Consider the following 15,824-nt stretch of genomic DNA (forward strand, 5'->3'; position numbering starts at 1 on the left):
CATATGACTAATTTAATAAATTCATTATTTATATTGAACATAACCTATATGCAGAGGTGGCTGCATAGTTTAATTGCACTAGCGATGAAGAGATTCTCTTCTAACTCCTAAACTACATTTATACATAATTTATAAAATGACTCTTTAATAAGTGTTGGTCTTCATTAAGGAAGAAAAAATCCAAACCAAAAAACCCAACAAACCCACCCTAAATAAAAGCACCACAATAAAAGCCAAGACAATTTGAAAAATAAATAGTTAAAACAAACAAAGCAATAAGCAGTTTAGATACATACACAAGTAAGGGAAAAATACAGCCTGCTAAAAGATAAAGCAGAGACTTGATAAGTCAGAACTAAATACTGAAGATCCATGAAAATAACCAAAAAAAGAAGGGTGACTTTCTATTCATATTGAAGCCCACTGTAAACCTCATTTGGTCATCAATTTAATCTTTATTTTGTCAAATCACTAAATACAAACAGGAAACAAACCCAAGCACAATCAGACTTACAAAAAATACTTCAAGTAAGTACTCTGCTGTTATTGCTGAATGAGCTTAGGAGTGAGGGACACGAGCAATCAGGCCTTACTGGCAAACAGGGGCACAGGAGCTGCACTGGACAGCAGTGCTAAGTCTGGACAACATCCCCTCTGCACATCCCTCTTACCAGCTGATATTAGTCCACATTCTTTAACTTTTCCTTTTCAAATGAAAGTAAGTGATAAAATCTCCACGGCGAAGCACACAGAATTTGAGACAACTACCATCACTCTACTACACCAGATGAACCAAACAGAGTTAATCACAGCAGTTTGCACATTTGAGCAAGTAGTTATAAACCAGAGATAAAGAAATATATATATACAGTAGAGTCAACTGCTTTGTTTATATTTTGTATGACCCACAAGATCTGTGTAGAAAAGACTCACAGCAGGAAAAACAACATAGAGCTCAGACAGTTAATTAATACTGCTAATTTAACTTGTACCCTAACACACCACTCACTTATTGTTATCTGCACTTCATCAAGGAGTAGATGGCAGGAGTAGGTGACAGTTCTTGAACATTGCTAGTAAATTATTTTCATTTTGTCCTTTCCCTCATAAACAAAACATCACAATGACAGAAGCTGCCTGACCTACTTTCTAAGAAAGAGATTTCCAAAGAAGCACACCCCCCTCCTCCCGTTATTCCTGATTTCTGCTCTATTTATACCTCCAGCATGCAAAAGCACACAAACTACCTACTAAACTGATTTGCATGCTTTTTCCAATGTGTCACAGACGTTCAAAATTAAACTCACCTATTCTTTTCCTGGATTATGTATTTTAAGGTCTCCATATACTCCATGGATAGAGAGTGAGCCCCACAACCGTAGTGAAAACATACACAGACATGTAGACATAATGCTAGTTTATCACTCATCCCAGTGAGATCCTTGTTTGCCCCAGATCTCAGGGAGCTGCCCAACTTCTAAGATGCTACAAAAGAGCTCTGACAAACCTTTTGAGAATATCACTGAAGTGAAAAAACCTCTTAAAAAATTCGTCCTCTCTATCTTTTAAGTAATTTTCTAACTCCATTTTTTTCATCTATGAACAGCTACAAGTCCTGAAGTCATAAAACGATGCTATGCCATGGGTCTTGCCTTTAGAATCTCAATGTCAGCTTCTGCTGGACAGCTACCGTTTCGCAATGGATAGCCTTGTTTTATCTTTGCTTTTTGTTTCCTCAGATGCCTCTTCCTTCAATTTTCCTGCACCTTGAAACCCTCTGAAACAACGACAGACTTCTCCTATCAAGCATGTGCCAGGGCACAGGAACTACCATCCTCTCAGTGGTGTCAGGGGAGCATGATCTCTGAAATGAAGTGGGTTACAGCCAACAGAGAGGTACTCACATATTAGGAAGCAACATTCCTTTACCAAAATAGAGGCACTCTGAAGCTTTTACATCTTATGCTTAGGACAATTCCTCACATGATCTGGGTAGCACACGAAGATTCACACTGTATCAGTTAATCATGGATAATGGGTTCATTACACTGGAATCCTCACCAATACTAAATGGGTGGCAGTTAAAGTGATGGTTCATTGGGTTTTGACTGACATAACACAATAACCCTCTCTGGGAAAAACAGCATAGTTCTACAGTTAATTTAATGGAAAAGTAGGGAGATTTACTGTGGCAGAAAAAGCATTCACAGAATTTAACATTATTTTGAGACACTGCAAAAAATTAACATGGACATGGGAAACTCACAAAAATGTCAGTTTTCAAAAACTTCCTGGGAACTCACAGTTCTTAAGAATGGGTAGGGATAAGCAAAATGTTGCTGGGAGATAGTGACCTCTGTGCTGCCTGGGGCTCAGACACAGGGAAGGAGGGAAATGGGGAGCACATTCAGCTGCAGCATGGAATGAGCTCTTCTCAAGTCTGGAGATCCAATGCTGTTCCTGGCTGGAATGGTCAATCACAAAAACATTTCTTCTCTTATTTCAGTTTTCCCCTACCACATCAGGAAAATGAAAGCTTGAGTGTAAATTAGAGAATTTGAAAAAAAATATTATAGCTCTATAGTTCTTCAAGTCTGAGAAGTGAAAAATTCCTCCAATAATTTAGTCCAGACCAAGTAGAGGCTGCTTTTTAAGTGTGTTGTATCAACACATTCGAACTAAAGCATTCTTTACAGCAGACTAACCAGATAACGACAAATTTGCACATGAACATTGGTGTCTTGCTTTGACTTTCTTCTCCCACGGGACAAATTTAAGTAAAGGGAGAGGAAAAGGAGAGGAAAAGTAAAAGAGGTTTATTTCAGTCCATCAAACAGTTAGGACTTTATCAGTAATTATGAATTCCAAAATGCATAGAACACTAGGAGTAAAAATGAAAGTCAAACATAACCAAAAAACTCTGTAAACTATGGCTCACAGAAATGTGATATAAAAACGGCTGCATAAAACAGTTTACAAGCAAAGTTCATAGCTTTCTTTAGCCAAATAGAGGGGGAAGTCTCTATATTAGCAGTCTCATAATACTCACCCACTCACTGAGGTGATGGTAATATGACAGCACTGTTTTTACTCTGAAATAACAATGACTCTTCATGAACAACTGAATTAGCTGTTATCTTATAAACTGCTCAGGATCACAGACATATACGTAACAGAAGAGGATGCACACAGCCCTCCCATGGATAGCCCTACAGTTACATGCAGCTTCTTTCTTCCTGTGTCACCCACAAAAGTCTGGGAGCACTGGACAATGTCACCGATGTGCAGTCCCCCTGTCCATCCTGAACACAGAAATTAAGCCACCCCTTATGAGTCATGTCTCACCTGGCTGTAGTTCTTCTGGTTTAAAAAAATCTGTATTAGGAATTTAACAAATATGGCGAAACTGTGCTTGAATCAGCTCAAGTATGTGCATTTGCCAAACAAAAGAAATTCTGTGTGTATTCCTGCTCCACAGCTGACTCACGTTCAGAAACAAATCCTACACACGATTATTTTATGGCCTTGCTTGGAGTCAACATAAAGCTGAATTGCACTTAAATTACCTTCAAATCTATTTTGGCAAGAACAACTTTCCATAGTAACGAGAACTATTCTTAAGACACCAGATTTTCTAACACCAACACCTGAATTCATTTAATCTGAGCTTTTCAGAATCACTGCCATCACCTGCTGTAGATGCTAATGTGTTGCCTCAGGCTGTTGTTGGAAAGTTTGATGCCTCAATTCTCACAGGATTTATCACTTTGAGGCAGGTCCTCCACTTCCTCTCCCCTAAGTACAATAACACCCACAAATCCTCTCTTCTCAAAAGCCTTCAGCCACTCTTTCGTCCCTATGTAGCTGGGCAGCACATAAAGAAATAAAATTATTTCCCTAACATAAAAAATGATTTCTTCTTCTTTTTCTAATGTTGCAAAGACAAAATATCAACAATCTTTCAGTCAGGCAAAGGTGGACCATGAGATATTTTAAATATACTTGTGGTGTTACCTCTTTCTAAATGGAATCATTTTTTCCAAGCATTTGAAGCAAAGCCACCTGGAGGAGGGGACACAGCAGCTGCTCAACAGAGCCAAGCAACAGAACAGCTTAGAGGCACTCATTAACAGAATGAGAGACTATATAATTGAAATTATTATAAAAAGGTTATAACTCCAGATGTAAACTGAAATTTGGTTGATAACCCAAATTGACACAGTTTGTTTTGTTAGTACAAATACTTTAACCAAACCATTGTGTTGTCTCCCACTCAAAATGTTTCAGCTTTAAAGTACAGCATTGATTAATTAGAGCTACACAAGAAAGTCTTGTATAATAGAGTCAGGCCATTAACTTCACTTGGCTGAAGGTGAGACTTGGGCTGTAAGTTTTAATTCCCAAAATGAGCTATATATATTCTCCAATGGGAAATAATTTCCACACCACTAAAATGCCCACATTGCTCTGCTGAAACAGAGACTATTTAACAGAGCACCAAAACATCCATTTCACAGAGCAAAGGAAATGAAGACTGTCTACTACATATGAGTAAACATCTTTCAGTAACAAGTAGAAAAGTTCAAAAATCTTGCTTCTCATGACTTTATTTATTTAAACAAACTCCTCGTTTTAATAAGCTAGCATTCTGTTTATACATAAAAAATGCATCAGGTAGCAGGCAAAATGTAAAGTATGTAATTTCTGTGAATGCTAAACCATTGAGTTCCTATCATTTTGAGGCACCTCTTGTGTACTTAAGACGTACAATCCATTTGAACAAGTGTGGTTGCTCCAGAGATGCAATTACTGCAGCTCCAACAAAATAAAATTAACTATAGGAAGCATTGGCTTATCTTGGCCTTGTATTTTAAAATAAGAAATAACAATATTATATGCACAGACAATTACCCAGAGGGTAATACATCCCCTTCTATGATAAGTATCTAAGACAGATGTAAGACAAGAATTGCCTTCTGAAGTTGCCTGCCTCTCCCCACAGACAACTTAGAAACACCAGGTGAATCCTACCTTTTTTATAAAGAACTGAGCAATAAGAGATATACAGTAATGGCTTCAGATTTAAGATAAAGAAAGCAATTAAAAAAAAAACCCTGAACATTATTTTAAATGAAAGGTTATTTTCCAAGTTTGGTCTTCTTCTTTTTTTTCTCCCCACCAAAACAACTTGTTTTTTAAAGTGTCTCTGTATAATTTAAACTATTATTTCCTCTTCTTATGTATGTACACATTTATATATGTACATACACAACATAACAAAAAATATGTACAGGAAAGGAATTTAAGATACAACAGCATATGTTAATTCTTAGAATAATGAATATCATGTCTTATCAAGACATTGGTACCAAGTATTCAAAATCAGTATTCTGAAGCATCTAAATTGTTTCCATATTAGCATGGAAAAGAATGACTTTTGATACTAAATCTATTTACTGCCTCATTTAAGCAAATGATTTAGCAGAAAAATTAAATTTTCCCAAGAGAAATGCTTATACACAGAAATGTATAGCCCAAATTAGTAGCTAAAAAGTGCTGTAAAATTCACTCAATTCACACAAAATACAGTTAAAGACATGTTTATGTAAAGCTCAAGAAAGCTGTATAATACAAAGGGAAATAAAATTAGAGGAAAGCTAATAAGAGAAAGTATTACATAGTTTTACAAAAAGCAGAGAAGGATGCTAAAATGCTTTTGTCAAAAGCAACACCACAAAAGATACTCCTCAAAGTTGTCAGGATTTGAGCTGGTTTACTCCAACTTTAATTTTCTGGTAAAAAAGGATATCAAAGGGCATTTACCTGAAACCAGTAAGTCTGAAAAGGTAATTATTGAAAACCATTAGTAATTCTATCAGAGAGTATAACTTATATACTTGTGAACTGCACTGATACAGTTTTGATCTAATTTAGACAGTTCTATCCAAGCTAAAAAATTGACAATATCTAGATGGTGAAAAATTATTTGACAACAATAAAAAGAAAAAAAAAAAGAAAAAAAAATCCCCGAGCTTTACATAAATACCTGAATAAATTTTCTCAGATTTAATACAAACCTCATCTCAAAGCAATTAATGCAAAATTGAACTGTGGATGCCTGTTGTAACAACACAAATTATACTTATGAATCTTATTCCTCCCATTCTCAAGCACTTAATTAGTTTTTGAATACCTAGGTTTTGTTTCCCTGAGCTGTGAAATATAAATTGCTTATCAGAAGCTCTACGTTCTCTACCATTTTCGTATTTCCACCATTTTTGCTATTGCTGATGCTGGCTACAGGTATAATCAGTTAGAGGAGATATAGACATCATATGCATCTGATCAGTTGGAAATCAAAGAACTGCAGTGATTCTTACCTGTTTTCCATATTGAGCTTTGCAAAGACACTTCTCACACAAGTCTTAAAATATTATGCTTCATTTGGGTACGCATAACTATTCTCTGCTATTAGGTAAACTATACAACATCATTGATATATTGACAATAATTAAAATAAAATGAAAAATTAATTCTTACCTCATTATAAAGGCAAATTTCAGCAGCCTATATTTTTCAATAACTTCATTGTTGACCTGCTGATTGCACAAGAGGCAACAACTGACAGTAAATTAGGGGGAGTGCTGACATAGCTGATGGCAGTGTCTCTAGCTGGGAAGATGTTTGCAGTCTTGAGGTTTAAGCCAACAAAAACCTTATGCCCTACCCCAGGTGCCAAGGTGGGTTCATGTCACAGAATAACCCTCAGCATGAGTAGGGATCAGGTGTGGAAGGGATGGGCAGGAGCCCTGGCAAGGCCAGAAGCCACATCTGCCCTCATCAGGGTGGGCAATGGTCCTGGACAAATAGGTTATAAATATCTCATTATCATATTATTTATTTCAGAATTATGCCTATATAAAAAAACTATTCCCAGCATCTATATTTATATAACACAAAGCTTCAAAATAATAAACATTCAGACCTGCTGTATATGAAAGAAAAAGGAAAAAATTACTGATTTCTTTAAGCAGCATACTTCTTTTTTTTCTCAGAAGTCCCTATTGAATCACTTCTGTGACAAACCTCGAATTATCAAACTCAAGTTTCTCAGAGATATTGGAAGCACTACCCAATACCGACAGTCAATGTCCAGCATATTTAGTTTATCTTTAGAAGATACAAAGTTCCACTTTCTAGGCATATTTTTGGGTGATTAATACTAGGTAACTTTGAGGTCCTCCCTCAACTCTTCGTGTAAGAATTTAGCATATCTTCTCAAGCTAGGTATGCAGAATTAAAACTTTGTAATTGATTACACTGTCATCTTGGCTGCTGTGGAAGTCAGTAGTGCAAGCAGGCAGGAGAGGTGACACAGCATGCCATGTGCCTCCTCCTGCCAGCCCAGCCACCCTGTTTCCAGAAACAGGAAAGAACATCTGGCAGCAGATTTGCCTAGCACTCACACAGGCTGAAGTAAGCAAAATTCTTTGGTGAATCCCTAGAACTCATCTGCTGCCACCAAGAAGAACCCAAGAGAAGTGGTGAGGATGCAGTTGCTGGCATCTCCTGGCCTCCAGACTTGGATGAAGTGATGTTGGCCAGGTCACCTGGGCACATATTCCAGTGCTGTGAGCATGCCACTGTGAGACCACCAACCAGTGAACTCAGCTACTGCTTGTCTAAAATAAGCCACCTCTCCCTTCCAAATGGTATCTGAGTGAGTTAGCTGCACCAATTTCATGCAGTTCCACAGGGTTTAACTTTGAGGAGAGGAGGCAGTGCTGCTTGGGCATCACAAGGAGCTCATCGCTGATACAGCTCTGCTTGTTCACATGCCATTTAAAAGCTTCCAGCTTTCCAGGAACCACCCTCCCCTAACAAACTGATAACATGTTGGATAGTTCAGCAAGTTCTGTATTACATCTTGGTTATCCATTGGAAACTTCACTGTCACATAGCAAGACTATTAAAAAAAATCAAAACAAAAACCAAAGCCAAACAAACCCAAACAGATCTTAAGCACTCATTAAATTTTTGTATTATTTTTAATGAGAAAAAACCCACAACAAACTACATTAATATTCTAATTTATATTAAAATAATACACATTAATATTAAATATTAATTAAATTAATTTAATATTAGTTAATAATATAAATGTAATAATTTTTTTAAAACCCAGCTTACTAGTGTTTGCTTGTGGGTTTTTTTTTCACCCTAACAAAACTGGTAAGCACTTCGTTTTCTGCAGAAAGTGGCTGCTGTTGCTTTTTCACAGTAGCACAGTGGAAAAGCTAAAAATTAAATATTAATACATTGAATATATTTTCAAGCAAGCTTGCTCAAGCTTAGATCCATCTTTTTCTTTTAAGAGTCTGCTGTAGTTAAAAGAGTATAGAATTTAAACACAAAAGTAAGATTACCACAAAACCTCTTCTGATGTAGTTTTAAAAACTTACTATGCTTTTTAAATGCAAAAATATCACAGAAGTAGTTACTTGGTACAAATAATTAATGAATTCAGAAGAAGATTATGCAGGAATTCAAAACTTTAGAAAGTGAAAATATTTTCTCCATTCAGATAAAGAAATTGCTTGCAGCAGTTCATTTAAAACCAATTCCTGTCAAACTCTCATTAGAAGGACATTCTTTAAGAGAAAATAAAATGACACACTGATTCATTGACTAGCACGTTTATCAGGACATGCTGATAGAGGATCATTAATCAAGACTCTCTACTAATAGAAAATCATTAGAACAAAGCACATCAGCAGCAATGCCTCTTCAGTTATCAGGCCTCTCTTTAACCAATACCTAACCTTGAGGCCAGTTTCTCAGTTGCTTTCAAAGCTTCTATGACATAATTTATTCAAGACTCCTGACACAATGCAGTCCTTCAGTATCACAACATCAGCTTGAAAATTAAGTACGTAAAGGTGTAGGGAAACAAGGGCAAAGGGGACTTCTTAATTTGAAAGTACTGAAGCACCATGACTTTAAATTCACCCAAATCAGAAGTTTTCAAGACAAACGCTAGCATTATTTATTTGTTTCTATTACCTCAGTTCAGGATATATTTCAGTAGGATTTGGATTACTTTAATAAATAATATATGCTTCATTTTGATTTTTTCAGTGTAACTACCATGCCATTTACTCTGTCATCCAAACAAAGCCCACGATGTGTTTGGACAGCCAGACTAGCAGGTGGCACAGATGGACCCAGGTTCACTGAATCCACCTGTGTGAACTCTGATGGAGCAATGCTCTAAGCAAAATCAGTGGCAGTCTAGAGAGCCCTGAAAATTTCCACAACAGGCAGAAAGCAATGGAAATAATAAAAACTGGTTTTAATACTTATTAATGATGCTTTACAGTTAAAACAAAGCACTTCAGTTACAACACCATATGTAAACCCTGAGGAGCCTCCGGCACAGAGAAGCTCAAGCAAGAGTTCAGAAGCAGAACCAGGTAAAACTCAAGCTTCCATTGTTCAGTGATGGCACAGGAGGTTTCAATACATGATTTTTGACAGATTGCTTTTTATTGAGAAACTGACATAAAGAGATAGATTTTTCCATGTTTTCTTCTCATTACCTTTTTTTTCTTATTCCCTTTCTTAAAGTTACATAATAGAATGGTAATCTTACTTAGCAGCAGCTGCTATTGTTTCTTCAAGTGGCTATCTATTAAATATAACACTCAGAAAATACAGCTAGTTGTATTAGGAATACCTACTATGGTTTTTTTTCTAATTGAGCTTTCTAGAATTATTCAGTCTTCCAAGTAAATGAAGGCAATTCTATATTAAAAATTCCTTTGTCACTCTTATAATTTAACATACTGCCTGCAACAAAAATTGTTTGTAGATGTCCTGACCTTTAACATTTTATACATTCTGTTTTCAATTACCATAAACATCTCCCAAATAGCACCTGGCTTCTGTCCTCTATGGCTTCTTTTTAATCCTGTGCTGATTTTGTATATTGAAATCTTAAAAAATATATTTTTAAAATTAGAATACCATATGAACTTCCTCAATATATAGCAGACAATTAATATTTATACTTTTTATTGTTGTTTGGCTTTAGTTTGGCTTTTGTTATTTATGGTTTGGTTCATTAGTATTTTTTTAAATCTTAGTGCTTTCCAGCAACCAAAAGCCCCTACCAAAATTCATATCACTTGGTCTAAAGCAGAATGAAAATCAAAAGGCACTCAACTACAGGATGATATATACAAATTTGTATTTGAAGTACTTCTTACTTATAAGAGATTCTATTTCCTTTTCACACAAGTTCTCAAATCCTACTGTGCCCTCTGAAAGCCTGATTTAATTGTAATACGACACCTGTAGTAGATTTCCCTGGTCTATCTAATGGGGCATAGGATTTGGGAACAAACTAGAACTATTGTTAACATTATTATTTTACAGATTTTAAATATATACTACTGTTTGAATATTGTTTTCTCTCTTGTAAGGTTTGAATTTGATGAGCAAACCTTACTTATCCTCTAAATTTCATTCTGCAAGCTGCTGTGGAAAGGGTAGAAAATCCTCTAGGTTTCACATCCTGTGTGATGGCATCCAGTTTATTTTAGCTTTCTTATGGTTAGAAAGAAGCAGTGGAGTAACTCTTTCTAACATTTGAGAGCCTCCGTGAGCCTTGAATGGATACAGAAGTGAGAGGAGGATGAGGATGCACTTACACAAGGTACATTCTCTTTGCTTGAAGATTTTGACAAAGAGGGACAGTTCTAACAAGAATGCCAAAGCAGTGTTTTTAAAATTGTCAGACAATTTCTTAAACAACTGAAGGCGTCATCACACCTTTCTATTTTGAAGTCTGGCCTCAAGGGAAACACTGTGGATTGCAATGGATTTTGTTCTCCTGCTGGTGGACACAGGGAATAAATGCAGTAAAATAGCAGTAAAATTTAGTGGAGCAGACATCTGCAAAAGGAGACATAATCCTACAGTATTTACACATATGGGATAGACAGTTTTGTCTGTTTAAGAAGTTAGCTCTTCCATGAGACTTGTCAGAAAGCCCTGATTTCATGATGCATCAGTGCACGCTCAGGATGTATAAATAGGCTCAGTAAAGTATGGCACATTGCTGATAAGGAAAAAGAGAAAAGAAAAGGTCATGTCGTTGAAGCAATCTGCTAATTTGGAAAATACAAAGCTTGGTTAGAAAACAACACAGAACTCAATAAATACCCAGGGCAATGCTTTGCAGAACAGGTGCTGGATAACCCATCAAACAATATCAGGTTTGTCCCCTCAAAAGTTGCAGGTGGAAACAAGCAAGGTGATGCTCTTTTTGCTATTTATCTGGCTCCCTGGTTTCAGAGTTGTATGGTTACTACATGGGAGGCATAAAATTTCAAATGCAAAGCCAGCTGAAATTGGTAACAGAGAAGCAGGCAGAAAATGTCCTCCACAGGAGAAGAAAATGTGTCTATTTCTGTGTGCAAACAACCATTTTCACCAAAAATAATAGTAACCCGTTTTTCTGGCGAACATCTCTATCTGCTTTTATGGGATATTTAAACCCAACTTTCTATTACCAAGTGCAATTTTAGAAACTGCATTGTTTCTATCTTAGTACATTACAGCAATTAAGCATGCAGTAAGAACAGCCTTGACTAAATGCCTTATGGCATTAGGCAAATTAATATTTGCCTCTTCTATTCCCTTTATTTTTTTCACTACTTCTGCATCCTTCTAAGAACTCTGGAATCTGGAGCAGAAAAGGGAAGATAACTTACATATATTATCTTTTCTAACCTAAACACTAGACACAAATTTAGAGTAATAAACATTTACAGGCAAATTTTAACAGGGACTAAGCAACTATTCTAGACAATTCAGTATTGCTCATAACCAATCTCTAGCATAAGAACCATATCTAAACCCTCAAAAAGGAGAAGAATGAGAGAGTGAAGATTTAAACCTCAATTGCTAAACTTGATTTTTGGAGAGAAGACTGGACTGCAATTTCTGGTGTGTTAAGGAGTAGTCAGTGGAACATTCTGCTACCCAAATTTAGTTTGTCAATGTGTTTAGCCAAATAAACAATGAGTGCTTTGGATCTCATTATTGTATGTCTAGACACAGAAGCAATAATTCAGTTATAATATGAGGAGCCTTGCTTTCAATATTATTGATTATACAATACTTAACAGTGCTCACAGATACCATAATCAGATTAATTGTAGGCACAAAACAAAGAAGCATCACAAAAACCAAAACTGACAAATTATTTGCAAATATTTTCTCCAATTGATTTCTTTACCTGTGTTTTATAGTATATTTGTAACACAGCTACAGTAATCTTATTCTTAAATACATTGTGGTACAAGTCTGACCAAAAAGAACATTTGGTTGGAATCTAATTTGAACTAGATGCACTAAATGAAGGTGAAAATGCTTTTAAGCTGAAGGGAAAGATAGCATTTCAAGTTGTGTATCAAAATTTTTTTACACAGCTCTAAAACCATCCAAAAAGAGAAAAGTTCTATACAGTTATTTCTGAGTTTAGGTTTCAGTTCCTTCTCTGAAGCATTTAATATATACGTATCATATAGAAGAAGTAAAACTCACCACGGACACGGAAGAGAAGTATATATCATGTTTCAAAAGACTGTATGTCATCCAACTGGTAGTCCATTATACCATCGGCCGATGAAAGACTTTGCCATAACCATAAAGATCTTAAAAAAAAATAGAGAAGTCAAAACATAATCACACACAGAAGTTAAAACTAAATGTTCCTTATTTAAAATACAGTTTCACTGCTGTTTAAAGTATACTTTTAAAACAACAGTAACAAAAGATCCTGTTCTCAATCATTACCATCCAGCAAGAGATGGATACATATTCTTTTACAACCACTGCAATGGTATTTGCTCAGGTACTCATTTGCAATTATTTTACAGATATTTTTTTTTTCCAGCTGACTTCAGGATCCATATCTTTTTTTCAGTGCTGTTTAATAATGGCAGTTGTATGCATTGGCACTTTCTCAAAAGAGTATTTTTCAAGTGCTATTTTCTTTTTTGTTTGATTTATGCAGGACTCTACCACACATTTTCTACCAAAACAAAAAATCCACATGCCAAAATTATCTACAAAGGTGGGTGATGGGGAAGACCACTGCATGAAAGCAGGCAAATGACAAAGCCAATACCTCTAAAACAAGATACAAGATACTACTCTACTTGGGTTAACAGCACGTGCAGAACAAGGGACTCCCGCCACCCCATCAACAGCAACTATTAATTCCTTGTTTCTCTTTTGCTAAACACAAAGGCCAGAGTGCTATAAAACTTGCCTGAGGATCTGATCCCAGAGTTGCATTTTTTTAAACACTGGTGATGGGCAAAACGATAAGAGAGATGGGTTCTAGGCTGAGTGGCTGTATAGCACAGAAGCAAAAGCCAATGGAGCTTCAGTGAAAAAATTTATATCAGCAATTTTCAGGAATCTTGTTTTCTCCCAATTAATCCTTAGTAGGCATCCTTGATAGAATTTTTATACAAAATGGTTTTTCTTTTATGGTTCATCAAAGTTCTCAGAAAGTGCTACAATTTAAACTGAAACACAGGCTCAAACCAGAAAACCTGATAAATTTGGGGTTTTGAGTTTTGTAGTTAGTGGGGTTTTTTGCTGGGGGGAAGAGGGGAGGGGTTTGTGTGTTGGTTATTTGTTATTGTTGTTGTCTGGTTGGTGGTTTATTTGGATTTTGTTTCCTCCAAGCAAAAAGGTATGGGAGGCTTCTACCACTCTAAATGCATCCCATTTCAATAGATTGAATTTAATCAGATTTAAATATTTCCTCTCAAAAGAGGCTTTCAATATTAATTATATTTAATGTCAAATCTTAGGTTAAAAGAAAGTTAGGATTAAAGTGAAAATGTGACCCCAGCACAGTGGTTTCTCTCTCATGGAACTGTTTTTAAGTCAGATGTTCCAAAACACACTCTTCATCAGATAGAGAATGAGATTACATGAGATTTCAAGTATCTCTCTGAAGTGAGGTTTTACATCATCCATAGAGCTGCAAAGAACTTAAAAGCTAAGAAATTGATTCTCTTTTCACCTTTTATGAGAACAACTTAGGTAAAATGAATATAATTTTCTGACATTTTCCCACAGACTATTTTTGTCTGCATCAATCACACTTTTCTTTTGACTACCTTTTCTGCAATTTTATGTCTAAATTCTGTTGATAATTTAAGGACAGTAACATGACCCTTCCAAACATTTAACCCTCTTATCCTGCTCTTCTCCTTAAAAACCGACTAAAAATGCTGAATGATGGGTTCAATTGAGTGTACATGAGTAGAAAACATCATCACCCAAATAGAATAACCAAATCTTATGCAGATTTTTTTTATACAAGGGACTTCAATTCCTAATTTTCCTAACCATGAGAGTATTTTATCATGGTGGAGACCAGCATAAAAGTCAAAACAAATATGCTTTGGAAAAGGCATTTTACTCACATACAATAGTTTTTTTTGTATGTGTTCTAAATGTTTTTCTGTACTCATTTTCTAATTCTCTTTCACAGGACAAATTACGTATTTTCAGGTATAGTAAACTTTTTTTCAAATAATAGCAACTTTTAGCAGGTTCTACAACAGGACCTGCTACATCTCATATCTCTGCTGTCTTTTTAGCACAAATGAACAGGAGTGAGGAATTGACCCAATACAAGAAAAATATGTGAAAAGCTGGCTCTTTTTTTTTAAAAGGAAGGTCTGTTTTCTCCCCTTAGAATACTACTGAACCCAAAATACTACTGAAATGGATGAAGTATGTGGAGGGGTAGGCACAGAGAGAAGATAAAGTGCCTCACCTGCAACTGTTACTACTGAAACACATGGCAAAATTCATCCTTGTTTGGAAAAGTATTTTATTGGTAAAGACAGTATTTTAAATCAGTATTTAATATTTACAATTTTTCTATGCCAATGCATTATGCAGTACAAGCTTTTAAAAATTTAGGCTTTCAAAAGACAAAATGAAATTCATATCAATGTGAAAAATATGTGAAAACAGAATCAATACATTTATTTGGGGTCTTTTACAGGACATTGTCTTTCTCAAAGCCTGCAAGAACCATATCTTTATCGTAAGCTCTTTCCATAACTTATTTATATAAAGTGATCTATTTGTTATTTCATTCATCATTTTCAGCTGTGCACCTATGACAAGGCACCAGCCTCGCCCTGACAAGACAGTAAGGTGGGCAACCAGATAATTAGTTTTTCCTTGAACAGACTTAGAATTCCCTGAAGGACTTCCTTCCAGGTGATGAAAGCACTAAAAAACAAAACTAAACTAAACAAATTACCCCAAACAACAACATTAAAACTAGGCAAAAACCTGTAAAGTTCAGCATTTAAGAAAACTGTGAGGAGACAATTTCCCACTCTCCTAGTTCTTTCCTTTAAAAATATTAAATTAATGTGAGAAATCAGAGCATTTTTTACATTAGTGTAGCTTTCCTTTGCTATAAAGCAGTATATTCCACAAAATTTTCAGGAACATTGCAGATTCTTCTTCACAGTGTGAGAAGCTGTAGAATGTAGAAAGCCATCAATACGTACAATGAACAGGGCCTGGTAAGGCAACTGCTGCAGTTGCATTACAATTCCTGAAGAATGACACTTTTATTTAAGTAATTACTCTGTCTTAACTTGGAGGTAGATGCTGTTTAAAGCGAATGCACTCACATGTCAGTGGACTAGCTACAGAGAGATGATCAAGCACTGTGACTCAAATACAAGGGAATCGACTTACTGCTG

The 15,824-nt window shown here is 35.7% G+C and overlaps 1 protein-coding gene across 8 annotated transcripts in view; it reads right to left on the reverse strand.

The window, feature by feature from the left end:
• CHRM3 (cholinergic receptor muscarinic 3) overlaps positions 1-15,824 on the reverse strand; it is a 272,242-nt gene that overhangs the window by 178,659 nt on the left and 77,759 nt on the right. For 3 of the 8 annotated variants that reach the window (XM_064413737.1, XM_064413736.1, XM_064413745.1), the window contains exon 2: positions 12,613-12,722. The exons of 2 other annotated variants lie outside the window; for them this stretch is intronic. In XM_064413737.1, the coding sequence (XP_064269807.1) occupies positions 12,613-12,641 (29 nt within the window). In that variant the 5' untranslated portion in view covers positions 12,642-12,722. Of the gene's footprint in view, positions 1-9,353; positions 11,123-12,612; positions 12,723-15,824 lie in introns of those variants that run through there. 3 more of the 8 variants (XR_010358883.1, XM_064413739.1, XM_064413742.1) reach the window with 3 other exon arrangements.

The sequence above is a fragment of the Passer domesticus genome, chromosome 3 (assembly GCF_036417665.1).
Source record: "Passer domesticus isolate bPasDom1 chromosome 3, bPasDom1.hap1, whole genome shotgun sequence".
NCBI lineage: Eukaryota > Metazoa > Chordata > Aves > Passeriformes > Passeridae > Passer > Passer domesticus.